The sequence below is a fragment of the Podarcis raffonei genome, chromosome 16 (assembly GCF_027172205.1).
Source record: "Podarcis raffonei isolate rPodRaf1 chromosome 16, rPodRaf1.pri, whole genome shotgun sequence".
Taxonomy (NCBI): domain Eukaryota; kingdom Metazoa; phylum Chordata; class Lepidosauria; order Squamata; family Lacertidae; genus Podarcis; species Podarcis raffonei.
The window spans coordinates 17518268-17545081 of NC_070617.1; the positions used below are offsets into that span (position 1 = coordinate 17518268).

At 47.7% G+C, this 26814-nt stretch overlaps 1 protein-coding gene across 7 annotated transcripts in view; it reads right to left on the reverse strand.

Annotated features, from left to right (window-relative positions):
- Nucleotides 1–1183: 1183 nt before the first annotated feature.
- Nucleotides 1184–26814, reverse strand: part of MEF2D (myocyte enhancer factor 2D) — a 141651-nt gene continuing 116020 nt past the window's right edge. For 4 of the 7 annotated variants that reach the window (XM_053370095.1, XM_053370094.1, XM_053370096.1 and 1 more), the window contains 7 exons: nucleotides 23341–23551; nucleotides 21636–21692; nucleotides 17607–17797; nucleotides 16484–16504; nucleotides 12197–12326; nucleotides 4940–5153; nucleotides 1184–1600 (listed from right to left, as the gene is read on the reverse strand). In XM_053370095.1, the coding sequence (XP_053226070.1) occupies nucleotides 1273–1600; nucleotides 4940–5153; nucleotides 12197–12326; nucleotides 16484–16504; nucleotides 17607–17797; nucleotides 21636–21692; nucleotides 23341–23551 (1152 nt within the window). In that variant the 3' untranslated portion in view covers nucleotides 1184–1272. The remainder of the gene's footprint in view (nucleotides 1601–4939; nucleotides 5154–12196; nucleotides 12327–16483; nucleotides 16505–17606; nucleotides 17798–21635; nucleotides 21693–23340; nucleotides 23552–26814) is intronic. The other 3 variants (XM_053370099.1, XM_053370098.1, XM_053370097.1) reach the window with 1 other exon arrangement.

Sequence of the window (26814 nt, forward strand, 5' to 3'; positions counted from 1 at the left end):
TGTTCACGCACCCCAGCTCAGTGGCTGCCTCGGTTTACCCACTTCCACTGTTCCTTTGTCCCTGCCAGAGGGACAGTTCCCAGTTGCCAACCCTGGGGCGCCACACAAGAGAAAAGGAGCCCAGCATGACTGGGAGTGTTAAGCCATCATGTCGGATGCATCCATCAAGGCAAGGGCAGTGACATCAACGCAAACGAGCGAAGAGCCCTACTGACGTCTGGGTAGCCGCAAAGAGGTCCAATCCTGTGGGCGGGTTGTATCCCAGGGGGCCAAATGGACTGGACAAGGAGAGTTCATGCCCCTTTTCCTCGGAGCTGTCCCTTTTTGGAGCTCTATGGACAAAGTGTGCCTCTTGTTTTCCCTCCAGGAAAAAAACCCTGCATCCCAGATTATCAAAAGTTTGGGAAACACCGGATTAGAGATTCAGCTCTCTTAAAGCTATTGCATTTCTCCAGCCTTCGTTTACCTGGATAAACTAATTTCTTTTTTTAAAAAAACAACAACGAAAAACAAAGCAAAACGAAACACACAACCATGTCTCCGTACAAGACATCGTCAGGCGAGATTCGAAGCAAGCAGGTGTCTCCAATCTCCACCATCCTTCTGCCAAGTTGTGCCAAACTAGAAACTGCCCCTCACCTTAAAGCTAATGTCCTTGAGCTGCCTATTGCCCCTGCCACCCAAAGCCTGCAAATAGACACACTTCCTCCTAGCTCTTTGTAACGACTCTGACTTTCCAAAGGCACTCTTCTCTCTCTCGTCTCTACGTTAGGACCAGCCATAGACAAATAAATGGCAGCCTGCCAAGCCTCGCCCCATCTGCCACCCAAGATACCCCACCCTTCCCACCCCCTCCCACCCTAGACGTTTCCTTTCACCAGCCTCGGCCTAGCCCAGGGCTGGCATTCGCACGAGGGGCTGTGTCAGGTGGGACCCAGGGCCGGGAGAGAGTTTGGTGACCAGTGAGGGGGTTTATATAGTCATACTTTTGAGTGGCTCTCAAAACGGTCCTCAAGAGCCTTTTTTTTTTTTAAATGTACTGCATAATGTCGCTAGAACGGACGCCTACAAAATCCTAAAGCTATTTCTCAGGCAGTTTATAATAAGCCCCCCTCCCACCCACCCGGCCCACCCTGTGCCTCCCCCCTCCCACACCTCCCCTCCTCGTCCCCCCCACCTCCCCAACCACTGCCTCCCCCGCCCCCCCAGACACACACGCAGGAGAGCGGAAACCAGCTCTGACGGAGGGCGCTGGGCCACCGGGGGAGGCAGTTATGTCACCCAAGCGTCCAACCGCATGCGCTTCACGGACGGGTTCTCCCCCTCGGCCTCGGCGGTGGGTCTCAGGAGGCCGAGAGAGGAGCCAAAGTCGGCCCGGGACTGATCTTCCCGCTCGTTGCCCTCGTAGGAGCTGGCGTTGCTGCTGAGGCTGTCGACGGGGGAACGTCCCGTAGGCTCATGCCGGGCCTGGTGAGGGAAGGAGGAGAGCGGGGTGGCCGTGTTGCGTTCCCGGTTGGGTGAAACAGGCTCCGACTTGATACTGATGTTGGGGTTGGTGTTGACGGTCAAGGTGCTGGCGTGGGAAAGGTGGGTTCCTTGTCTGCAGGGGGGGGGGGGAAGACAGGCACACAGGGGCTCATTTATTTATCCAGCATATGTTTTGGAAACGGGACTGTCCACCTGTTCTCTGTTGGCGGCTCCCAACAAAAAATAGTAAAAACACAATACAACATCATACACACACATAAAAAGTTGAAGGTTCCTGAGACGGAGGAGGTAGTTTTCATCTATGGGCGCCATTTTGAATCAAGATGGCGGAACGAACCATTCCAAACTTCACTGATTTGGAAATAAGAGGCCTGGGAGGCCGGGACCTGAGATCTCCTAGTTTGATTTCACACCTTTTCCTGAATGCCCCAAGGCTGGGACCACCTACAGGGGGAGTGTGGACCTTTGGGGTTGATTTGCAAGGGGCAGCTTCAAAAAAGAAAAGATAGGGTGGGAAACCCACAGCGAGCAGTCATTTACAGAGAAGTGCATTTAAAAAGGAGAGAGTGAAGGGAAAAAAGAGCAACTAAGTGAGAACTGCAAGTCTGAGTACGGAAAGAGCTAGAGGCTGACTGAGAAATTATTTGGGGGAGGAGCAAACAGCAGCCGAAGAAAAGCACATGAAAAAACTTATTTTCTTCTTTTGGACTTTTTTAGAATTCCCCTGGCCCTGCCTACTACCAGGTGTGGTGAACACTAACATGTAACGCTATGCTTTGGTTTAGTGTTACACGCAGGTCCCACTATCCAAATGCTCGTTATACAAAAACTGACTTATCCAGACACGAGGAATTAGTACCCACACCTTGCTATACACACCGCAGATTCAGACAGCCAAACAGCTGGACCTGCATGTAGGACTGTAAACAAATAAGCAGCCTTAAACAACCCGTATTTTTTGTGGTTTGTGGCAGTCATTTTGCCAGAAACCATGGTAGAAGGGAGGGAGGGAGGGAGGGAGGGAGGGGAAGAGGAAGGAGGAGAGAGCATTTCCCCCCCCCCATTCCTTGTTCGCCCTTTTGCAAGGTTTTGGAAGGTTTCCCCAAGTTTTTTCATTATTCTGGGGGTTGAAATTCTGTGGTCAGGAACACATTAGAAATCTCTCTATAGGAATCAATGGAAATCTTCGTTATGCAAATGCTTGCTTAACAAACCATTTCCTGAGAATGCATTGTGTTTGGATAGCGAGACCTGCAAGTGAGACCAGAGATGCCCACATAAATTTCCTGGAGCCAACAAGGGACTCTCAATGTCTTAGCGTATATACTTTTTAATTTGGCATTCTTATGATCTGTTCAGCTGCAGGTTATTTTACATGTCTGGTGTACTCTCTCTCTATAAATTTGCAAGGAGAAACAAATGCAAAGCAGGTGGTCTAGCACCTTGAAAATGTCAGCATTCAGAGAGTTGTCTTCAACTGCATCAGGCCCTGGGTCCATCTGGCTCTGGATTCTTGGGGCTCTTCAAGGGGTCCTTTGCCTAGAACTGAGGTCCCTTTTGTTGGGAGATACCAGCAAGGGAACCTTGGACCTTCTGAGGGAGAGACTGTCCTCTGCTGCTGAGCTCTGGGCTTTGCAAATGAGCTGCAGAGCTCCTGGGGCAAAAGAGGCGCCTCTTCCACTAGATTCAGTCAACACAGAGTCATTTGGCTGGCCTTGCTTATGTAACCAACCAGCCCTTGGCCTCTCGCAGGTCGGAAGTTGAGGCGGTGACCGGTTGGGTTGTTTGCTCCAGTGACAGATTCATGTCAGTTCCCCCAAGCCGTCCGTCAAGAAATTTCTGCCAGCAGCACAACATGTAACTGAGGAGAGATCATGGCTGAAGGATGCTCTGGGACAGAAAGCAGAGCTCAGCACTGACATTTTTTGGTAACTGTAGACCAGGATATAGTTTCTACCCTGCCCCACAAAAAAGTCTAGTTCTTGAAACAAGCAATTGCAAAATCTGTGTTCCAATTAGATCACGTAACTTTGGATCACAGTCTTGCAAGTGGCGGGAATGTTCTGACCCACGTTCCACCTCATGGTAGTATTGCTTGGGCTCAGCCACCCTCTACACATACACACACCATCCATTTTGCTGACATGGCACACACCAATCTTGTTTGACTCAAACACTGCACACTGGGGAGAAATTCAGAGGTTTTATCGTAAGTGGGGAGCTTTGAGGGCAGAGCTGCATATGCACTCAAAAAGCAAGACAGAATTCTACATTCTGAATTCTGCCGACCTGCCTGAATTGTGGCAATTTGCCTCTATTTGTGCATCACTTATGCTAGAATGGCAAAATGTGTTGCAGGAGGGCTGAAGCTTTGCCCCAACCTTTACTGCTATGTCCCTCTTCAGGCATACTCTATATGTTTTGGATCACAACTCCCATCAGCCCCAGCCAGTATGGCTGGATGATGCTGTGGCTGAGGGGAACTGTAGTCCAAAACATAGAGGGCACCAGGTTGGGGACGTCCTGTTAAAAAGTTATCTGTTTCCACATGCTGTTTGCAATTCACTGGAATAATTTAGCATCCTTCCTCCTCCAGTGACTTTCCTTACCTGTTTCCTCACATCTCTCAGGACAAGATGCTATCGATTCTATGACTGCTATTGCTGCTGTAAAAATCTACATCACTGCCCAGCAGTGGAAAGGCAGGGAGGAGACGAGATGGCAGCAAAAGCATGCATGAAGAAAGCAAGGTCTCAAAGGAAAATCTCAAAGGGACAGAGAGGATGGTTTATCTCAGGGGTGGGGAACCTCAGGCCTAGGGGTCAAATGGAGCCTTACTGGTCTTGTCTCTCCAACCCTTTAGACTCTCTTGAGGGAGAGAAAGAAAGACATTGAGTCCTCCGCGCCTGTATGTTTGGTCAGGGTGTGTGCTGAATGTGCGTGTATGGTGACTGTGTGTAGCCTATATGCACACTCTGTTATCTGTTTGCACACATGTAACGCAACGTCTGGGGATGTGGGTGGCGCTGTGGGTAAAACCTCAGCGCCTAGGACTTGCCGATCATATGGTCGACGGTTCGAATCCCCGCGGCGGGGTGAGCTCCTGTCGTTCGGTCCCAGCTCCTGCCCACCTAGCAGTTCGAAAGCACTCTTAAGTGCAAGTAGATAAATAGGTACCGCTTTATAGCGGGAAGGTAAACGGCGTTTCCGTGTGCTGCGCTGGTGCAGGCTTGCCAGAGCAGCTTCGTCACGCTGGCCACGTGACCCAGAAGTGTCTCCGGACAGCGCTGGCCCCCGGCTTCTTAAGCGAGATGGGCGCGCAACCCCAGTCGGACACGACTGGCCCGTACGGGCAGGGGTACCTTTACCTTTACCTTTAACGCATACACATTGGCCATGCCACTATTCTGCCCTATTTTGCAACAGGGGTGGATTATTGCAATGTACTTACATTAAGTTACTTAGTGATACAGGAACCAGATGCTGTTGCTGTTGTTGCTGCTGCTGCTGCTGTTGTTGCTGCTGCTGCTGCTGCTGTTGTTGCTGCTGCTGCTGTTGTTGCTGCTGCTGTTGCTGCTGCCAAGCAGAAATGTTGCTCAGAGACAGACCAGTGGGTGAACTGAACGATGAGAGGGATGAGAGATCTGCACTGGTCAACTGGTAGTCTGAAAAGAAAAGGGGGACAAGGTTTCAAAAGCCGAAGACACACCAGTAGGGCCTTTGCAAGCAATTTCCCCTAGTACGATGTATTCCTACAGAATCATAGAATCATAGAGTTGGAAGGGACCCAAGGATCCTCTAGTCCAACCCCCTGAATTGCAAAGATTGCAGTATTTTCTTGCAGGTTATTTTCATAAATATACATATTTTTGTGCATGCCTTCCCCACAAGAACGCATTTTTGTACACTTTTTCCATTTACAAAACTGCACTGCAAGATTCAGCAGAGTGCAAATTTCAAAGGTCAGTGGCATTTCGGTTGGCAAGTTGTTTCAAGAAGGGGAAATTCGGTAGGCTCCCATTAAAATGCCAATGGAGCAAGTCTCTGATCCCTCCAGACCAGCCTCAGACACACCGGCATTTGGAAAAGGGGCCCCTTGGAAGGCAAGGCTGTCCCAAACCCTGCGCCAAAAAACACCCAGACATTGTACTGACAGAGAGCCTGTTAAGTGTACCAGAAGCCCAGTTCATCAGATCTAGCAAATGCAAATGAACACACTACTGAAGGGAAGGCATGAGCAAGGTTTATAAAATTACCTACCACAAGATGGCACCCTATGCCCATGCCCATTGCTAACATTAGAATGGAAAAATAGACACACTTTGCTTAAGGTTGAGAGGGGAGGGAGGTGGGCTGCTGAGGACCTGGTCATGTGACCATCTGGATGCAGGATTGCTGCCAAAGAAGCCTGCATATCACAGTTCCCCCCTCCAGCTGTGATGACGAGGGGGGTCATGTGCAGAGGACAACGTATCCATGAACAAGGTAGGAAACTGCCTTGCTGTTGGTCCAGATCAAGGCTTCCTTGAGTCCCGCGTTTGTCTTCTGTGAGCAGCCAACTGCCCCTGGCAGCTTCACAAGCAGAGTATGTGCAGGAATCCATTTTCGGGGAACATTTAGGAGTATTAGCAACCTGCTAATTTCCCAACCTGCTCTAAAAGCAACACAGCTGGATCACCACAGGCTGAAGAGCAGCACACCGTGTGCACTCCATGAGCATTTTGTCACAGTTGCCTGTGACCACAAACAAGCCCAATGAGTCAAAATGTTCCTAGAGGTCTAGTAGTGACATGGCTCCCATCAAACAAAAGGTAGGAAGTATTAACTGCAAGATTATGCAGCACAGGAAGTGTATTTTAACATTAAATATTTATTAGCATTTTCAAGAATTAAACAAGAACAAAAAATAAACAAAACAAAAGAAAGATACAAAAATACATAAACAACAAAAAAAGAAAAAATAGAAAAGAAACACATAAAATTATTCATACTTATTGTTCTTAACCTTATTTCTCAGACCTCCTCACACCTCCCCTTCTTGTATTCCCATTTAAATTATCAGTTCAGCAAGTCCTTAACTTATTTCTTTACCTTAATTTATACATTTATTCTAACATACCATTATTTTACTTTGCTTCTTTTTTCCATTTCCTCCATTTATTTTTTACAATCTTATTTTCAATTAATTTAAAAAAGAAGAAACCAATTTTACCTTATTAAAAACACACATCAATACTTATACCTCATTAATTGATCTTAAACCTTTTTCCTAAAGTCGACCAAAATTTCCCTTCCACGATTTACCCAATTTCCTTACCACTAATTAAAAATGAAAAGAAAAACGAATTATCCTTATGTACCCTTTGGATTCCCAACCTCCACCCGCCCTTTTTCCCGGTTCCAGTCCCCAACCAATGTCCATCAGTCTTTATGTTATTTATTTAGCCTGGAGACCTCACGTCCGAGGCCCTTTTATCTCTCTCAGTTCCTTTCTGCCGGTCTCTTTGATGGTCCTTAATGTTAAACCCCAAGTCTCGGAGGGGCTCCGGCCCAGCAGAATCCTTGTTGCTTCCAGCCAGTCTTCCATACTTGAACGCAAAGCCTATGGGGGGCTCCAACTCTTGTTTCAAATTTCTTACAGATCCAGATGTCCCCAAGGCTCCAGCTTTCACCTTCCGCAGATTTATAATCTCCCATTCAGACCAGGCTTTCCACATCCAATTTTTATTGTCCTTTTTTATCATCATGTCAGGCCTCATATTGTAACTCTCCTTTAACTCCTGCACATCTCCTGCTTCTCCTTCATTTTCTTCAAAGACAGCACCTTGCTCCATCATTTCTGCACTTTCAGTTTCATTTACTTGTTCAGTTAAGTAGACTTCCTGTTTCAAGTCCTTATCAGACTCAAAACTGTTGTTCACTGTCCAGTGTAGTAGTGATATCTTTGTAGACATAACATTGTATTCATCTTTCAAGTTTCCCAAGAGAGCGAGTGTTCTATCCAATTCTGCTTGAAATTTACGTACTCCAGCCATTTTTGTAATGTAGTATCCCTATTACCCCTCTAGGGGGATTTTAGTTCCTTAATATTCCTTTCAGCTCAAAGCCAAAAGTCCAGTTAATTTGTATCAGCCCTCGTTATTTTCAAATAAAACAACAAAAACAGCAGAAACAATGTTCTCTTTTTCCAGCTGGCAACTAGCTGACTCGCAGCTCTCTTGACAGCTGTCAAAATCTTCCATGCAACAGACTTTCTCTTAGGACGTTCCCGGGTCTCGGGGGGGGGGGGTGAAATTTCAGTCCCCAAATTCTTTCTATCCTCCAGTAAATCCTTATAGTGTCAAAACCGTGAAATCAAGATCTTTTCACTAAAAAACAGGTTCTCTCGACCTTAGTTGCCCAGTCCTTTGCTTTAAATTGTTTACAAAGAGGGGGGGTGACTTCCTTTTTAGCCCCTTCCCGCTCGTTCCAAATCCAGAATTAAGTTTTTTAACGTTCCAATCTCCGTATTACTCACGGGTTTATATTTTAGAGTCCAGTCGGTCTTGGAAGAAGTTGGCGCTCTCTGTCTATGGCTTGCGGCTTCACTCCGTAGGCGAGGGAGTACTCTCAGCACCACGCCTCACCCTGCCTCCGTTCCGAAGCCTTTAAAAAGGCTCCGGCGCGGATTGGGGGGGCGCAAATGGTGCCCGCCGAGTCTCTGTGTTCACAGGCATCCGCGCCTGTGATTTTAAGGGTCCCCGCTTCGCCGCAGCGGCCAGACCCAGACGCTACGGAGCCGATTCCCTCCGGAGCTCGGAGGGAATCCGCCATTAAACAATGGCGCCAACCCGGAAGTCCAGGAAGTGTATTTTAAATTGCAAATTCGTTCATTGCATTTATATATAACCAGCCACACCTCACTTGGAATATAACAAAGAGTGAGAGTTGGCAGGTTGGTTTGGTTACGAGATGCAGTTGAACCTCTGCCATTAATCAGTTGCTTAAACACAGAGGAAGAATGGATACTTTGTCTACTAAACAGATACGCTTGGAGGATACAGATCTACAGCTACAAACAATACGCAAATTAGAAAGTTCTGTTGGTGGTCGTGTTAAAAGTAGCAGAGTGTGCAGCGGTAGCCTGCAGAGATTTTATAAGAACAAAAAGAGATAAAGAGGGGAGTGCAAGAACAACTGTCCCGACCTGGTGCCCTCCAGGTGTTTTGCACTACAACTCCCATCAGCCCCAGTCATCACGACCAGGCTTCCATCCAGTGGCAGCATCATATGGCTGGGACTGATGAAAGTCGGGCGTCCAAAGCAGCTGTGCTGGCTGGAGTTGATGGGAGTGTTCTGGTCCAAAGCGACTAGCAGGTTGACAAAGGCAACTTGGACAACAGGGGAGGGGATAAAGGTAAGAATGAAGATGAAGGTGGGAAGCTTAGTTACAGAATTATGTAGATGCTGGGGGAAAAACCTGGCTGATACAGTGGGTTATTTATTTATTTTAAATAAAGTGTGCACTTCTCTCACTATGGACTGTGTATAACCCAGGTTCCTGGCTCGTTTCCGGGGCCAATTCAAGATGCTCATGTAAGTGTTTAAAGCCCTAAATGACTCAGGCCCTAAATATCAGCGAGACCTCCTCCTCCTCTCCAGATCCTCTAGGGTGCTAAGGTCAGTGGGTTGTTCCACTGCCCTTAGATGTTCAGGATGGAGATGACCTGGGAGATGGCCATTTCTGGAGCAGCGCCTAAGATCTGGAACTCCCCACCGGGGTGAGCCTGACACCCTCCCTTAACAGCTTCCATTGAATGCTGAAGACGCCCCTCTTTATGCTGGCCTTTGGCACCTGAGAGGTGTTATTTCTAGACCCCGCTTTATTTCTGTGGCTCTAAGTAGTTTTAAACTTCTTTTTTTAATGTTGTGTTTTAATATCGTAACCCACCCTGGGACTTTAGGGTGAAGGGCAGGAAATGGATTATCACACTCCTCAGCATCATCACCGCTGGCATCTCTAGGTGGGGCTGGCCAAACCATGGGCAGCCACTGCCAGTCAGTGTAGGTAATATGACAACAAATGGCACAACCCACACAGTTCAGCACGACAGGACTGAAAAGTGTGCTAACTATCTCACATGAAAATCAAGGAGAGTTATCAAGGCTGAACAGGCCAAGGTTGTCTGAGAACACACCATCCTGAATCGCCCAGACCGTCAGCAGAAAACTGCAGTGCTCAGGGCTGGGGAAACAATAAGGTTTGGGCCTGTTTTTCTGCATGATTTCCCCCCCCCACACTAAATGATACCCCCCCCCAGTGTTTTGGGGTGGGAAGAGGCACCAGCGCTTCTTAGACCTGCTGTTGTAATTCCGCTTCATGTTGGTTTCAACACCCAAAGTTTATTACAATTAAAAAAGCTTTTTGTGCTTTGAAAAACGGGTCTCTGTCTTCCTTGTGTGAAACTCCCATGACAAGGAGAGGAGGGGAACCCTCTTGGGGTTGCAATCAAACCCCAAGAGACAATGCCTCAAATATTTGAAGAAGGGGAAAATTCACTTGCCTCTCAAGGAGCTGTCAAGCTCCCATCAGGATTCCCTGGAGGCAGTTCTGCTGAGATGCCTTTCTGGGTGTGATGTGAACACAATGCAACCTGAATGCCGGGTGTCCCGTCCTGTCCTGTCTGTCCGTCCATCCCCCCACCCGTCTGCTTGGCTGCACTGTCCCATTCTTGCTTAGGGTGTCTGCAGTTTCTGCCACCCCTCCCCTCCTCAGCTGTCAAAACTGCTTGAGAGCAAAGCGTGAACAGCTGCCAAAGCCTTTGCTGGGAAATTCTGAGGCGACCTGCCTGCCACCCACCCTGCCCGGACAATAGGGTGCAATAGGCTGGATGGGATCTGCGAGATTCTCTTACACAGCAAGGATCAGCGAGATGGGAGGGAGCACCTTCTGCGCTTGAAAAGGCGACAGAAGCAAAGCAGGAGTTAGTGTGTCGAAGACAGGAAAGGGGGCCATCCGATTTTACTTCTGAAGAATCTCAGCTGCTTTGTTTTTCAAAATCAGGTTTTTGAAGGTATGCTCATCAGTTACTGAGCAAACAAGGCCTGCTGATGTCTCAAGGCAGAGAGGTGGCTGTGGATGGTTTCTAGTTGCCCTGGAGGTCAGGTTTCAATGCTCTGCATCACGCCAGGCATCTTATCCACCTCTGCCTGCCAGCCCATCAGAGGAGAAGGGCCAGCGTGGGCGACGGAGAGAGAGAACAGCCGACAGTCTTAAAGCAAACACCCTGCATTGCAAACTATAACCAATGCACACATGTGTTCCTATATGAACATTATCAGCCATGCAGGGAAAGAGAGAGAAAAAAGCTTGAAGCAACAGCCAGAGAAAATGGCAGTATTCACCAGCATGCTGTTCTCCAGGTGTTTGGGATGACAAACACACAGGCAGCCCAGCTGCTTTGGACTCCAACTCCCATCAGCCCGAGGCAGCATGGCAGTTCTGGGCTCCTGGCTGAGGCTAATGGGAGTCGTAGTCCGAACCAACTGGAGAGCTCCAAGTTGGTGAAGGCTGCAGTACCATAATAGAAACAGCAGCCACGTTGGAGAAAGTAGTTCTTGGGCTTGTGTGTCATCTTCTAGGCACCCATTTTGGCTAGCAGGCCATGGCCAATGCTGCGCTTCAGCCCCGTAATTATAATGTTTCAAAGGGGCGTCTCTATTTGCAATATACTGAGCCCCACAGCCCAACTGCTCTCACACACCTCAGGATGATTTGCCGTCACCCCGAGAAAGGCATCGCTTCTGAGCAGACAGGTGTCAGCTCCGTCTGCTAATTAAGATGGGTGTGTTTGACCTCGCACCTCATTCCATTCCTCAGCATCAGAGCTGCTCCTTAAGAGCGGCTCCCTCTCATTTTGTGCGTCAGCTTCAGGCTTCTAGTCCTGGTTTCTGAAACCATCCCCTCTAACCCCACAATCACGCAAGAATGCTGGAACATAGGAAGCTGCCCTATTGTACTGAGTCAGCTAATTGGGTCCACCTAGCTCATTACTGTCTGCGCTGACTGGCAGTGGCTCTTCAGGGGTCTCAGGTACGAGTCTCTCTCTCCCAGTCCTGCCCAGAGAGCCCAGGGATTGAAGATGGGACCTTCTGCATGCAAAACACCTGCTCTGCCACTGAGCTATGCTCCAAAATACAACAGGGTTCTCGTCCACATAGTTCTCTCCACTGAGCAGTTACTTTTCCTGTCCCACTGCTTTTCATTTGTAAAGAAAATAGGTCAAATTAAACCAGCCTTTGCCAACCTGGTCCCTGGCAGATTTAAAAAATGTTTTTGGACTACAACTCCCATCAGACTCAGCGAGCACAACTGTGCTCTTATCAATTTGCTGGCTGGGGCTTAAGGGGTTTTTAGTCCAGAACATCTGGGAAGCATCAGGTTGATGAAGGGTGGTATAGATCAATAACTAAGGACCAGAGAGAGGCAGCTAGTGGCTATGGGCTTCCTGTGCTTGGTTGCAGCCCCTTCCAGCTTGCTCTGTCTGCTTCGAGGGTGGCGGGATCTCCAGATGTTCATCAGTCTGGCTTGCACCCCGTGAATTTAACACACAGCTAGCCCCTAGTGGGTTGCCGTCTGTTTTCCGCAGGACTGCTTTGGAAGCAGAAGGGTGTGCAGGAGAGTTCCCTCCTGCTGTGTTTCACGTGCTGGCCTATGCAGCGGGCTCACCTGTGTTGTACGCTGTCGGCATCGCTGAGAAGGGCAAGCCTTGGGTCAGGAGGCTTGGAGTCGCCACCGAAACAACCGGTGTGGTCAGAGAATGAGTCGCCTGGGAGACCATCAGCCTCTGCGTGTTTTGCTGGGAAAAGGAAGAAGAGGGAAAGAGAGGGAGAGAGAAAGAGAAAGGAGGTCAAAATATATGGAAGGAGGCAATATACGCTTGGAGCCAAAGCGACACAGCCACTTTAAGGAAGTATTTGAAAAGGGTATAACGTCACAGAGGTACAAGCCAGGCCTGTGAAACCCTTTTGCTTTATTCAATCAATTTGAATATACTGGGTGGTGGAGCTGATATAATTTTGTTATTATTTAATTACATTTATATCCCAGCTTTCCCTCCAAAGAGCTCAAGGAGGAGTACACGGTTCTCTTCCTCCCTATTTTGTCCTCAGGACAACCCTGTGAGGTAGGCTAGGCCGAGAGACCCTGGCCCAAGGTCACCCAGTGAGCTTCTTGGCTAAGTGGGAGATTCGAACGCTGATCTCTACCAGGGTCTAGTCCAACACTCTAACCATTACCCCACAGGAAGCTGCCTTATCCTGAGTCAGACCCACTGTCCCATCTAGCTCAGTATTGCCCACACTGACTGGCAGTGGCAAGTTTCAGGCAGGGGTCTTTCCCAGTCCTACCTGGAAATGCCGAAATTGAACCCGGGACATTCTGTGTGCAAGGCAGAAACTCTGCCACTGAGCTATGCCCTTTTACTGCTGGGGCTTTCAAGATGAAGGAAGAAGGTGCTGGCAGTGCTTGTGCCACCCTGAAGCACCCCTTGACTCCCAATTACAGAGTCAAGATGATGCTGAAGATAAGCATTAAGCCCCTGAGCTTGGAGGAGCCTGGCAAGGCACCTGCAGCTTACAATAGCCTGGGATGTGATCGCTGACCCAATAGGCTTAGGGGTATTTAGAACAAATTCCCTCATGGTGCAGCTGCGGGGATTTCCCCTGCCCTCTTCTTCGCTCAGAAGGTCGTATCAGGTCCTTCAAGTGGGAGGCAGAGGTGGGGAGGAATGGGGAGACCGCAGGCAGGCTCTTTTAAGATTCATAACAGAGCATATGGAGAGACTGGCTACCACGGCTGAGTCGAAGCATTTTTATGTGGCTCTGCAGCTTCCATATCAACAAAAATAAACACAGTCCCTCCCTCTCAGGCTTACAATCTAAGAAGACACCACACAAAAGGGGAAAAAAGGGGATGAGGAGGGAAGAGGAAAACAAACAAACCCAGCCAACGAAACAGAACCCTGGGATGGGAATGACCTGCTCACTCTTCAAAAATCAGGCCTTATCAGGATCTGCTGAGAAACAGATGCAACTTTCTTGGAAGTGGCTGTAATATCGCCGGAAATTATCTAGCTGCAATCTGCTGGCCTTATGGCCACTCCTGCCAAAGGCCTACCTAGACCAGCTTCCTCTTTCCTGAGGTGGCCAGGTGGATTCGTCCAAGAAGCCCACAAGCCAAAAGTTGCAAGGAACACCACCCTCCCCAAAGGGCACTGAAGGGGAGAAGGAGTCCCCACTGGCCCCATCAGGCCTCCACGAGAGTCTCAACCTAGGAACTGCCACGTTTCCTAAGGGATACCCCTGAATGTCAACGAAGGAAGAACCGGAACAAGAGGCAGTTTTCCCCACCACCTTGGCCACATCGTGAGTAGGAAGTAGGATTAATAACAATATTAGGAACAATAAATATAAAAACAATAACCTGGGATAGCTCAGTTGGTAGAGCATGAGATTCTTAATTTCAGGGTTGAGGGTTTGAGCCCCATATTGGGCGAAAGATTCCTGCATTGCAGGGGGTTGGACTAGATGACCTTCGGTTCCCTTCCAACTCTACAATTCTAGTAATAGGAATTCCTACAGGGCCAACTCCTTTCAGCCCCCTGGGAGTTGTTTTGTACTGCGTCCCCAATGCTATTCAACATCCACACAAGGCCTCTGGGATCGGTCATTAAGAGATCTGGAGCACAGCATCATGAGTAAGCTGATGACACACAGCTCTATTTCTCTGTAGCATCTGAACCAGGAGGTGCTGAGCCAGTCCTGAACCAGTGCCTGAGCTGGATGAAAGCCAATAAACTTGAAATTGAATCTCGGCAAAGCAGAGGCCCTGGGGTGGGAGTGGTGAGTTGCCTGTTCTGGATTGGGTTGCACTCCCTCTAGAAGAACAAGTGTGTAGTCTTGGGGTCCTTCCTGACCCAAGTGGTCACTGAAGTAGTGCCCTGGAGTGCTTTTCACCAGCTTCGGCTGGTGCACCAGTTACAACCATTCCTGGGAAAGGATAGCTTGGTAACAGCGTTCCACGGACCAGTAACCTCAGGACTTGATTCCTGCAATGTGCTTTACGTGGGGCTGACCTTGAATTTGGTCCAGAAGATGAAGCTAGGGCAGAACACGGCTGCACAGTTGCTCTCTGGAGCAAACTATCACCAACATGTGACACGGCTGTGGAAAGAATTGCACTGGCTGCCAGTCTGCTACCAGCCCCTTAGGATTATGGACCTGGGTATCTGAAAAGCTGTCTCTCCTACTGCACCCCACCCTGGGTCATGTAGACCTGCCCCTGGGGTAAGGCATGCTGTGGCTCAAGCCATGTGCTCTCAGCATTGTGGCACCAGTTCTCAGGAAGGCTCCCTCTTTAGAAGCAGAGCAAGCACCAGCATAATTTTCGGCATTTGTCGAAAGATCTTTCTCTTTGCCCGTGCCTTCCAAAATTAGTCTATTTTATTTCTGCTGCAGGTTTATTTTCCTGCATTATTCTAGGTTTTTATGTTTTAATACTGTTTTCAGGATTTGTATTGTTTGTATATGTTTTATTTCTATACGTTCTCTACCTCACATGCAACACGCACACATACACTTCATTAAAAGAATAAGAATAAGCTTTATGGACTTGCTCAGTCTGCAATGCATCTCCCCCCTATAAGTTGTTGAGCTCTAGATTTCAGAGTCCACTTTTGCTTGAAAAACACAAGAAGTCACACAGTCATGAACACAAGCAGGATGTAATTCAGGCAGGAAAAGAAACTTGGGATAGGGGGAAAGAAGAAAGTGGGGGGCAGAGCAGCAGCCAGACAGAGCATGCAGATGAACACAAAGGCAAGGCACTCCCTTTCCCCATGCAATCTGGGGAGTTAAGTATTGATCAGGGGACTGCGCTTCCATCCGAGGCTCATTTGTAAGTGAATCCTAATTTTATTGCATTTATATGATTCATCTTTGGGGTGTTTTCCTTTTTCAACTGTTTGATTGTTATCTCTTTGTTGATAAGATTTTATTATGCCCACTTGCTTTTAAGTGTGATCTTTTGGGGGTACTTTTATTGTTTTATGTAAACTGCTTCAGAAGTTTGCTTGTTTTTATTTAGCAGAATATAAATCCCACTGGACAAGTAAACAAATGGGGTCAGCCTGATCCCCAGGGATATCTGGGTGGCTGTTCGAGGCAGAATGTGAGAGAGAACAAATTAAAGTAGCTCATGAAGGTGCCAGCCTCACCACAGGGACTCACTTGAGAGCCAAACAGGCAACTTCACACTGTTCTCTGGGTGCTGCTGTTGTCCAGGGTGAGGAGGGTGATGTGTGGCGTGAGAGGGCCTTCTCTGTTGTGGCACCCCACCTCCCTCAGCAGGCTCACCATTCCTCACCACCACCCCAGATTAGCTTTTGCCAACCTGGTGGGAACTCCCACAATCTGCAGGGAAATGCATCACATGCAGTGACAACGCTGAACAGGGGTAGGAGGAGGGCTGTTTGAAGGTAGCCCCTCAGCAGCAGAAAAGATGGGGCAGAGTACCCCACACAGAAAAGGCTGTTGTACAGACAGCTGAAGGAATGAGGCAGAAGAGACCCATATCTAAAGCCAGATGGGATGGACAAAGGGGGCCTTGCTTAAGCAGGCCCAGTGACAGCATGTGAGGGGGGCATTTTCCATTCTCGCCTGGTTTAGAGTTGCAATTCCACCACTCCAGGACACAGGAGAGGCAACGTGCAGGCACACATACCCATTCAATGCAGCTGCTAATGTCGTGCCAGCTGTTGGGAGGGCAGGCTGCCAACCCACCTTCCTGGACCAATCAAGGCACCCTAGAAGAGGCCTGAAAGCAGACTGAGTTTCCTCTAGTAAGTCCCTACATTCCCCTGTCTCACAATTTCAAGACAATTATTCTTTTTAAAAAGGGAACAGAACCCAAAGACACACACACACACACAGAACACTTGCAAGCATGGAAACTCACCAGATCCAAGTGATCCTCTGTCTGGGGTGTGGAATAAAAATGAAACCAAAATGAAATTGTTACGTTTAAAATGCTTAATTTTGATGCCACTTTCAACACTAATTGAGCATCCTGTTCTCTATCATGCAGGGCAGACCAGAAGTTCAAATGTCTGCTGTGTGATATTGGTTGAAAACATTGGGGGGGACGGGGACGATAGGAGGAACACCACAGAAAGAACAGGCTGTGCTTGGGAGTGCCAGATAATATCCAAGATGGAAATGGCTACTAGCTAGGATGGCGATGATACAGCTCCACTGTCAGAGGCAGTATGCCTCTGAATGCAAGTTGCCGAGAATCACATGTGTGGAGAGCAGAAAGGTATTTTCAGTTTCACACATGCTGGTGTCGTATATTTGGAATTCTCGCTGCAACATGTAATCAATTAATTGCTTAGATTAATAGATAATAAACCTTTCACTGCTTGTCACCAACTAACTGGCCATCAGGTTTTTAAAAAAATTAGAAACACGCTCTTAATTTTTTTAATCAATGTATAGACAACTCAATATGTATTTTAAAAATATCTAAGCAGTGTGTTTTTTATTTCAGAAGTTTTATTTGTTTTAGAAGTAGCATTCTGAGTGTGTGTGAGAGAAGAAGGGGCAGATTCATCATCTCTACACCAGGTAGGCAGTCTTCCTTTCTGATACACACATTTATGCAGATGCAATTGATTAACCAACCCGGGATGGAATTCTGCTTGTTAGGCAGTAATTCCCATTGAACTCAGAGGGACTGGCTTCTGCATAAACATACTTAGAATTGTGCCGTAGCAGCCCTGCTTGATACACTTATCTGCAAGCACAGCTATGGGATTTTTGCAGCGCCAGTCTAAACAGTTGTTACAATCGTCACCAGCTCTCAAGAGTGTAGCATGATCGAAAACGTCATGCGTTCTTGCGAAACACTGACAAAAAGATATCCTGAGGATTGTGGGAAGAGGTTTCCATGCAGACCAAAGTCAGGGCTAGTATCTCCTCCTTGGCTCAGCCTTTCAGTAAAATGGAGGGTGGTGGATCAGGCCCAGGAGCCTGCTGAAGTTGGAAACACACAGAATTTCTCTGCCCTAAGTTGGACTCACCAAATGGTGCATGAGACCCTTTCCGCTCTGTGAGGTGATGACGCGCAAGTCTGGTTTGCGGTTGTTGGCAGCCAGCTGAGTGCCGTGGGAGGGTGGTGGCGGCGATTTTGCTGGGATGACCTTGCCTAGGCTGTTGCCATTGGACACGGGAAGGAGACCCGGGGAGGCTCTGGCGCTGACGTAACCATTCCCTGAAGAAAAAGGAGAGAGGGGAAAAAACAGATATTATTTTTCAAAGAATGGACAACGTTGGGAAATATCTTTAACTTGTCCCCATGCCCAAACATAAGTAAGTCAAAGTAAGTGTGCCTCAAGTAATCTGTATTTTCTCCCGGTTTACACAGGAAGCTGCCCTTTGCCAAGTCAGACTCTTGGTCCATTTAGTTCAGTATAGTCTACACTGACTGGCAGTGGCCCTCCAGGGTTTTAGGCTGGGGACATGGCCAGCTCTTCCTGGAGCTGCCAGGGTTGATGATGATAATTTATTACATGTCCTTCACCCTAAGGTCACAATGTGGGTTACAATATTAAAACACAATATTAGAAACAGTTTAAAACAATTTACAAACACAGAAATAAGGTGGGTCTCAAAAACATACACCTCAAGTGTAAAAAACCAGGGTAAAGAGATGTGTCTTCAGAATTTGTCAGATTCTGTATAATGGGGGGGGGGGAGTTCCACAACTTAGGGGCTGCCACAGAGAAGGCCCTGTCCAAGGTTGCCACCACCCTCAAGTTTGTGGAACTAGTAAGAGGACCCCAAGAGGGTCTGCAGGAAGAAGGGGGTCTTTTGGGTGTTTGGGGCCTAAGCTGTACAGTTCTTTAAACACTAATGTGAGCACCTTGAATTGGGCCTGGAAACGAACTGGCAACCATTGCAGCTGTTTTAGAACACGGGTTATGTGAGATCAAAATGGAACCCTAGCCAATAATCTGGCTGCTGTGTTTCAATGTCACAATAAGGCTAGCAGGAGAAATCAAGGCAGGCCTCAGGTCACCAACCCGCCTCATGGCTTTGCGACTGGCACCAAGAGGAGGAACAAGAGGCTAGGAGAGGGCGGGTGGGGGAGGGGGGAGTGTCAAGTCTCCCCACACCCCACAGGTCCTGAGAAAGTCCCAGGGCTTGGCGAGGCCTCTCTGAGGGCCTACCCCCTGGGCTCTCCTGCTTCCCTGCTCCTGTTTCCTGGAATGAGGGGAATGTTTGGGTGACGTCAATGATGACATTCACAGGGCCTGCCAAGTTACAAGCCGGAACAGCCGCGCACGGCAGCTGACATGGGGGCTGCTTTGGAGACAGGAGAGATGCTTGGGGAGGGGGAGACGAGGGGAGAGGCAGGACGTTGTGTGTGTGTGCAGAAGATTGACAGGGACAGCAAGCGTGCCTAGGAGTCTTGGGAAGGGCCAAGGCTCGGCACTCAGGGATCTCAGGTGAAGTTAAAGCAGTATCCGCCTCCCCTTGCCACCCAGTCTGCTGCAGTTTGTTAAGAGTGCTGAAAGTTGTGAGGAGACCCCAATCCCCCTCGTAGAACTACAATTCCCAGAGTTCCCTGCAAAGAGGGACAGTTTGTTACACCACTCTGGAAACTGCAGTTCTGTGAGGAGAATAGGGGGTCAGCGTCCTTAGCAAACTGCAGCTCCCAGAACTCGGGGGGGGAGGAAGCCTTGATTGTTTAAAATGGTGTCATAGTGCTTTAACTGTGTGGTGTGAATGGGGCCTAAGAGGCATTCCCTCCTATGTAAGAAAGAAAAGGGGATACCTCTTTTAAGATGCTGCTGTTATTTATGGGGTTGTTTTTTTAAAAAAATACAGTGGTACCTTGAGTTACATACGCTTCAGGTTACAGACTCAGTTAACCCAGAAATATTACCTCAGGTTAAGAACTTTACTTCAGGATGAGAACAGAAATTGTGCAGCGGCGGCACAGCGGCAGCAGGAGGCCCCATTAGCTAAAGGTGCTTCAGGTTAAGAACAGTTTCAGGTTAAGAACGGACCTCCGGAACGAATTAAGTTCTTAAGCCAAGGTACCACTGTAAAGTTTTTTATTTTCCAATGAGTCTGGTCTCTGAATAGTCAGCACACCTTTTTAAATTATCTTCAAAAAAGCACACCCAATTAAACACTGCAATTCTAAAACAAGCAGTAATTGCCTCTCCACCATGGGGATCTGTGTTTGAGGTTTGAGGCCTTCCATCCAGTCACAGCCTGAGCTTCTCATCAGCCTTACTGTCATCCCTTCTCTCTACCGCCTTAGGCAGACCAGGCATATATCTATATGTGTTTCACTAGGATGTGTAAAATGTAAAGTTGTCATCACACAGCCCCCAATGGAGGATCTGTAGTGCCACCTCACAATCCTGGATTGGGATGAAGTCAGGATGGGGTTGGGGATCAAGCTGAGCAAGGTGGCAGCCCCATTATGTATGTATGACATGTGTATCCATATAAACACACATTTATATATCCATCTTCCAATCTGCCTCCCCCACTGAATCCTAAGTGGGGCACCAAGGTGCAACAAAGGGGGGTGCTGCCAGACTTGCCTTTAAAAGCAGCGGAAGCAGACAGCCCTTGGGAGGGTGCAGCCTCCTCGCCTCCCAGTGCTATCAAGGTGGGAGAAGCCACACCTTCAGAAATTCTCTCTGCTACACAATTATTAAAGCCACGAGAGGCAGGACACCTTGATATATTTCATCTCAAGGCCAGGATGTCTCAATGTCCAATTAGAGCCATCCCTGCCCATTGCCATGCAACGATTAAACCAAACAAAGAGTCGTTTAAAAAGGATTCAGGCATGGTTTCTGAAGCCACCCAGAAGGGTTGTCATTTTAACAGGAGTTTTAAAACAAGGGCTGGTTTTGAAACTGACAAGGTCAAATAAAGTGATCCCAAGTGCAGCACAGTCTCTAATTAAAACTGGCGCGGAAAGACTTGCTTGTCTGGACTCGGCCTGCTTTGGCCCTATAATGCGGGTTCCACCCCTTTCCCTCCTCTAAGGGCAGATTTCTGAAGTGGGTAATTATGTCAGCCTTGCAGATAAGTTTTTCAGAAAGTGTTTCCTAACCATTAGTCGAGCTGCTGTTGCTTTGCCATATTTTTAAACTGTTATTTTATAGTCTTTAAATGAGAATATATTGTCTGATTTATTTTGTTTAATTAACTGACAATAATTACCCGATTTTGGGTTGGGGTGGGGACTCTTTTCTGGGCAACCTTCCAGAAGTCACAAGTCAGCGCTGGGCAGGACCAGAGGCAAAAGTGGATGGAGCCACTAATGTGAAGGTTACCTCTGTAGTGTGGGCTAATTTCTACACACACAGTCCTGGCTCTCTGTTACGTTCCTCTGACCAAGCAAGCATCCATTCCAGCAAGACCAAAACACTCAAGGAAGGTACAAAGCAGGGCTGGGGAGGGATGTGACCTGGAGAGAGTTCTGGGGGCCAGTGAGAGAGGTCTGAGGGCCTGAGGTTGGGGCTCTCCAGGCCAAGCTTTCTCAAGGCCCACTTTGGGGAGCATAAGCAGCTGGCTCCTAGATGCTGACACTGAAATGCATCTCCGCATGACCAGCCCTGGGAGAAAACCATCAAGAGGCCTCCTTGACTCCACTGCCATCTACCCGCTCGCGATGTGAAATTTCTCAAGCTGCTCTGTGTCACCCACATAGATCAGCAGCTCCTTAGATCAACATGTGACCTTATGAGTCATTACACCCCAAACTGCATTAAGTTCTATTTCGGCTCTTTAAGCTTGGAGCTCCTTCCTCTATTGCAAGGGCTGAAAGCTCTGCTGCTCCCTTATAGTCACAGCGCCCAGGATGCAGCTTGCACGCTGACCCTAGGCTGAGTTTGCTGCGTGGGCCTCATCTACATGGCCATTCCCAGTCACCCCCTTTCTTGTCCCTGTGCATGGAATGGCTTGGACCCAAGGCCAACAACCTTCCCACCACAATTCATCCAAGGGAAGGCTCTCCAGAACCCTTTTCCTGACATCTGGCTGTTGGAACAACAAGCTTCCACTTCGCTTCTACTCACCTACTGGGCTCGGGCAGGCTCCATTTGTGTTGTTGAGGTCTCCTCCAAGCATTGCCCCTAAGGAAAAGAATATGGGCAAAGAGAGTTAGACTTGACGTTCCGCCACATTCCAACATGCTGATCCAGAGGAATGAAAGAAGAGCCTGCTGGATCAGGCCAAGGGCTCATCTAACCCAGAAACCTGTTCTCACAGTGACCACCCAGATGCCTGTTGAAAACCCACAAGGAAGATTCAAGAACAAGAGAACCCTCCCCTCCTGTGGTTTCCAGCAACTGGTATTAAGAATCATTACTGCCTCCTACTGTATGTATAGGCAGAGCATAGCCATCATGGCTTGCAGCCATTGATAGCCTCCTCTTAATTTATACAATCCTCTTTTGAAGCCATCCAGGTTGGTGGCCATCACTGCATCCTGTGAGAGTGAGTTCCATAGTTTAACAACCACCACCATCACCTTATTTGTACCCTGCCCATCTGGCTGGCTTGCTCCAGCCACTTTGGGCGGCTTCCAACAGTTATAAAAACATTTTAAAAAACCAAACACTAAAAACTTCCCTATACAGGGCTGCCTTCAGATGTCTTCTAACAGCTGTATAGTTATTTATCTCCTTGACATCTGATAGGAAGGCAATACACATGGTGGGCACCACTACCGAGAAGGCCCTCTGCCTGGTTCCCTATGCACTGCGTGAAGAAAGACTTCCTTGTCCTGAATCTTCCAGCATTCAGCTTCATTGGAAGTTCGTGAGTTCAAGTGTTACGAGAGAGGGGGGAGAACTTTTCTCTAGACACTTTCTACATGCCAGGCATAATTTTATAAACTTTTTGGTACCCATATCACAGAATACAGTTGCTAGGAATCACAAGCAGGAGAGGGACATTGTTCTCATGTCCTACTTATGAGAAACAGGATGCTGGACTAGGGAGTCATTTTGTCTGATCCAGCAGCCAGACCCTTCTGATGTTCTCATCCATTTGTGAAACCAGATATGGATAATCTTTTTGGTCATTTACTATGGTCACAGATATATATGGAAGAAGTATCAAAGTAAAACACAAAACATGTTGACCCAACAACATTAATAAAATGCTGAAAAATAATAATTTAAACATTATATAATATGTTTTAACTGTTTTAAATTATGAATTGTAAAATGTTGTAAACTGCCCTGGGACCTCCTGGTGAATATAATAATAATAATAATAATAATAATAATAATAATAATTCACCAAGAGGTCCCAGGGCGAGAGACAACAATTTAAAATTCAGATTTAAAAACAGCTAAAACATAGTATATTCATGAGAAGAGTGCAGGTCCAGAAAACACACATCTCAGTTGTCACATACAATGTTGATATCTTAAGCTGATCTAATGGTAATTGATTTTCAATGTTCTTAAATATAACTGCTTTCAGAATGTTTTTATCTGTTTTAAAATGTTTGCTTTGTTTTTGTTTTAAATAGTCCATCTTCTTTGGGTTTCTTGGGGAGGAAGGGCAGGGTTATAAATTCAATAAATAATAATAATAATAATAATGATCTGTGAAATATCTGGTACTTGTTTTATGAATGCAATTTAATTGATGTTCACCACCAATTGATGTTCACCACCATGATACACCCCCCCCCCGCTTGCCACCGCCGCCAAAGAGTTCACGGTGCAGAAACTTTTGTAAATAAAACTAGATAAATAAAGAGCGAACCTGCGCTGGCTGGCCTCTGCGGGAGGCCCGGAGAGACTGTGTTTCGCTGGAGGGTCGGTTGCTGTGGTGAGAGGAGGCGCGGGTCAGTCAAGGAGGAGGTCACGAGGGACTGGGTCACTAAGGTGCCTCCTGGGTTGCTGAACTGCAGCGTGTTCTGGTTGGTCACTGGAACCGTAACAGGCATGGCAAAATTTGGAGCTGGAACTGCAGACTGAGGGGAGAGAGAGAGAAGCATGTTTAAAATAGGAAGCTGATAGGAAGGGGGTTTGGTGTTAGGTTTGGCAAGCAGCATTCACAAGACCACAAGTGCATGTTGGAGCCAAGGCTTCCAGCTGGATGCTTTCTGTTATCAGCCACTATCCCTGGACTGTTCCAGGAACAAGAACAGAGAACCTGCAAAGGCAGGTTTCACCAACCAGATGCCTGCCAGGCGTAATGGATGACATCTCCCATCAGCCCCACCCAGGGCTGATGGGAGATTTAGTCCAAAGCAGTTGGGGGTCACATTCACACCATACATTTAAAGTACCATGATAACACTTTAAAACGTAATGGCTTCCCCCCCAAAAAATTCTGGGAGTTGTAGTTTGTTACGGGTCCTGAGAGTTATTGGAGACCCTAATTTGCTTCACAGAACGACAATTCCCAGAGTTCCCTATGAAAAGGGTTTGATTGTCCTGCCAGGTCGTGGTCCAACACTCTAACCACCACACCACACTGGTTGTCTTAAGAGGGAATGATTGTTAAACCAACCCTGGGAATTGTAGTTCAAGGAGGAGAAGTGCAGTCCCCTAACAACTCACCCTTAACAAACCGCAGTTCTCAGGATTCTTTGGGGGAAGACATGTTTCATGGTGCTTTAAATGTATGGTGTAAATGTTGCCCTTAAGAGCACCATTGGGGGTGCTCTTACCTGACATGTTTAGATTACAATCTTCACTGAGGGCACCATGAAACTCGGCAATGTTTTGATGGGTGCAGTTTCAAATGGTTTCCCCACATGGTGTAATAGCAGATGTAAAAAATATGGGGTGGGGCTGGGTTCTGCAGTGCCCCCAGCAAAGATGGTAACCAAAATGTGTTGCCTGAAGGAACATCTGTTTAATAATGTAAGAAGAGCCTGCTGGATCAGGCCAATGGCCCATCTAGCCCAGCATCCTGTTCTCATGGCGAGCAACCAGATGCTTGTGGGAAACTCACAAGCAGGACACAAGCACAAGCTCCCAGATCTCCCCACAACATCAGATTGCCACTTGAGGGCAGGGTGCACTGAAACCAATGTGCTCAGTTCTTGCCTGCCCCTTTCCCCACTTGTCCAGAGGGGAGTTGAAAAGATGCTTAGTGCCATTGAAAGGAACAGGAATGGGCTTCCTAGATCAGGGGTGGGGAACATCAGCCTTATGGGATGATGGCGGTACTCCAGGCATCCCCACCGGGCTCACGAGAATCTCCCCAGGATACACATTCTCTCCACCCCACGTCACGCCCTCCGCAAGTGCTTTTGCCTTGCCGGAGGATGTCCTTGAACTGTGAAAATGTGTCTTGCTGGCGTGGACAGAGGATGGAGAAATTGGTCTGTGTGGAAACCTTGGACTTTTGCATGACTATAGCCTACTGTGGAAAGATGAGAGTTGCATCCATCACACAGCCCATCTTTTGCCTCTGGCCCACCCACTCTTTGCTTCTGCCCATGTCCACCACTGGTATGCGGCCCCCAAAAGGTTGCCCATGACAGGATGTGGCCCTTGGGGTGAAAAAGATTGCCTGCCTATTTGTATCTTAGCCAGATACTACAGAAGTCAAAGAAAAGGGAAGATGAGAGAAAGGGAAGGAGGGTCTTATTTCAGAGCACAAGGTCAGAAAAGTGTGCCAAACAATGAGGATTCAGAAGCAACTGTCTTGGGATCATTACCTCGAGATCACAACTCCTGGCTTAGTGGGCAAGAAGTACCAGGATTTTTCAGACATGAGTCTCTGGGTTAAGGCCATAACTCATCAGCAAAGTATTTTTTTAAAATCTCAGGTAGCAATGAGGGGGAAAGCCCTTGGAGAGGTCCTACCATCAGAGAAGACCAGACTTTAGCCACCCTGGTTACCTCCAGATGATGGTGGACTACAACACCCATGAACCCCAGCCAGCACAGCTGTAGTCCAAAAAGTCTGGAAGGGCGCCAGTGCGGTGAAGGCTGTAATAAACAGTGCCTTGCTTGGATGGACCAAAGGTCTCACCATGCATTAGACAGCTTAATGTCGAGAGATGGAACGGCAACCAGAGAATCCCCCAAGTCTTTCTGCTCAGAAGCCACATTTGACTTGCTCAAAAAAGTCCCAGACCAGGGCGGGGCAGGGCCTGGTCCATCTCTCAGAAGTGCTTGGGGATTTATTTAGTCAGCCAGGTACAAATTTAGCCACACCAACAAGGCAAATTAAAATCCCAAGAATGCGGGAGCTGTTCTTGGTTTACAGGTTAGTTTGGCCAAGGATTTGGGGTTAGTTCTCATGAGAAGCACATGCTGAACCCAAAGAGTTTGAAGCGTGTGGATTTAACGTCACACGGATTGCACCCTCTTCCTTTTTAAAAAATGCTGCCTTGTTGGGACTGAATCATTATTGGTGCTCTGTTCTTGCTTTTTACAGGGTGATTATTTGACATGTGTGTGTTGGTAGCTTCATATGACACTTCTGAAGTAAGGATTGTATAAGGATTATTCTCCACCGCCTCCCCTGAAGAATAGAGCCATCAAACCTCAAACAATGAGATTAATAGATTAATAAATCTTCTGTTGCACCTTTTATAGATGCTAGCACTGTCCAGCTATTGGCACTGGACCAGTTTAAATCTAGTAGCTAGTCTGCTGTTGGTGCAGGGAGCAAACATTGCTTCAGCTTTTCCCTAGAATAGTTCATCACACTCTTTGATATTGTCTTGATCCTTTGTGCCTCACTGGTGCTAGCTGCTTTGAAATCCTGTTAATGAGATCCTTTCCCTAACCTGGTGGCCTCCAGGTGTTGTTAAGACTACATCTCCTGCCGGCACAGCCATTTTTGACTACAGTTTCCCTCAGCTCCAGCCAGCATGGTTAATGGCCAGGGCTGCTGGGAGCTGGAGTCCAAGACATCTGCAGAGCACCAGCTTGAGGAAGGCTGCTCTAGTGGAAGAGGGTGGGAAACAGATAAATAGAAATGTTTAAAATAAAATAAACATCCTCATCCTACTCCTATGCTGAGGGAATGGGAGAGAGGTTTGTATTTCAGAGGTTTATACTAAGGCCTGTCCTTCAGAAGTATTTTTCAAGAGAGCATTTCCAAACAAATTCACAGCGCTGCCTAGCAAGGCCTCGGCGTAACTAAGCATCCCTCGCTGTCCAGTACCTTAGCAACCAGGTACACATTGCCTTCTGGGTGTCAGAGGGACTTTCTCCTAACCATCTTTTTTGCTGTAGGGGTGCAAATTAGCTGAGGCTCTGTGAAAGC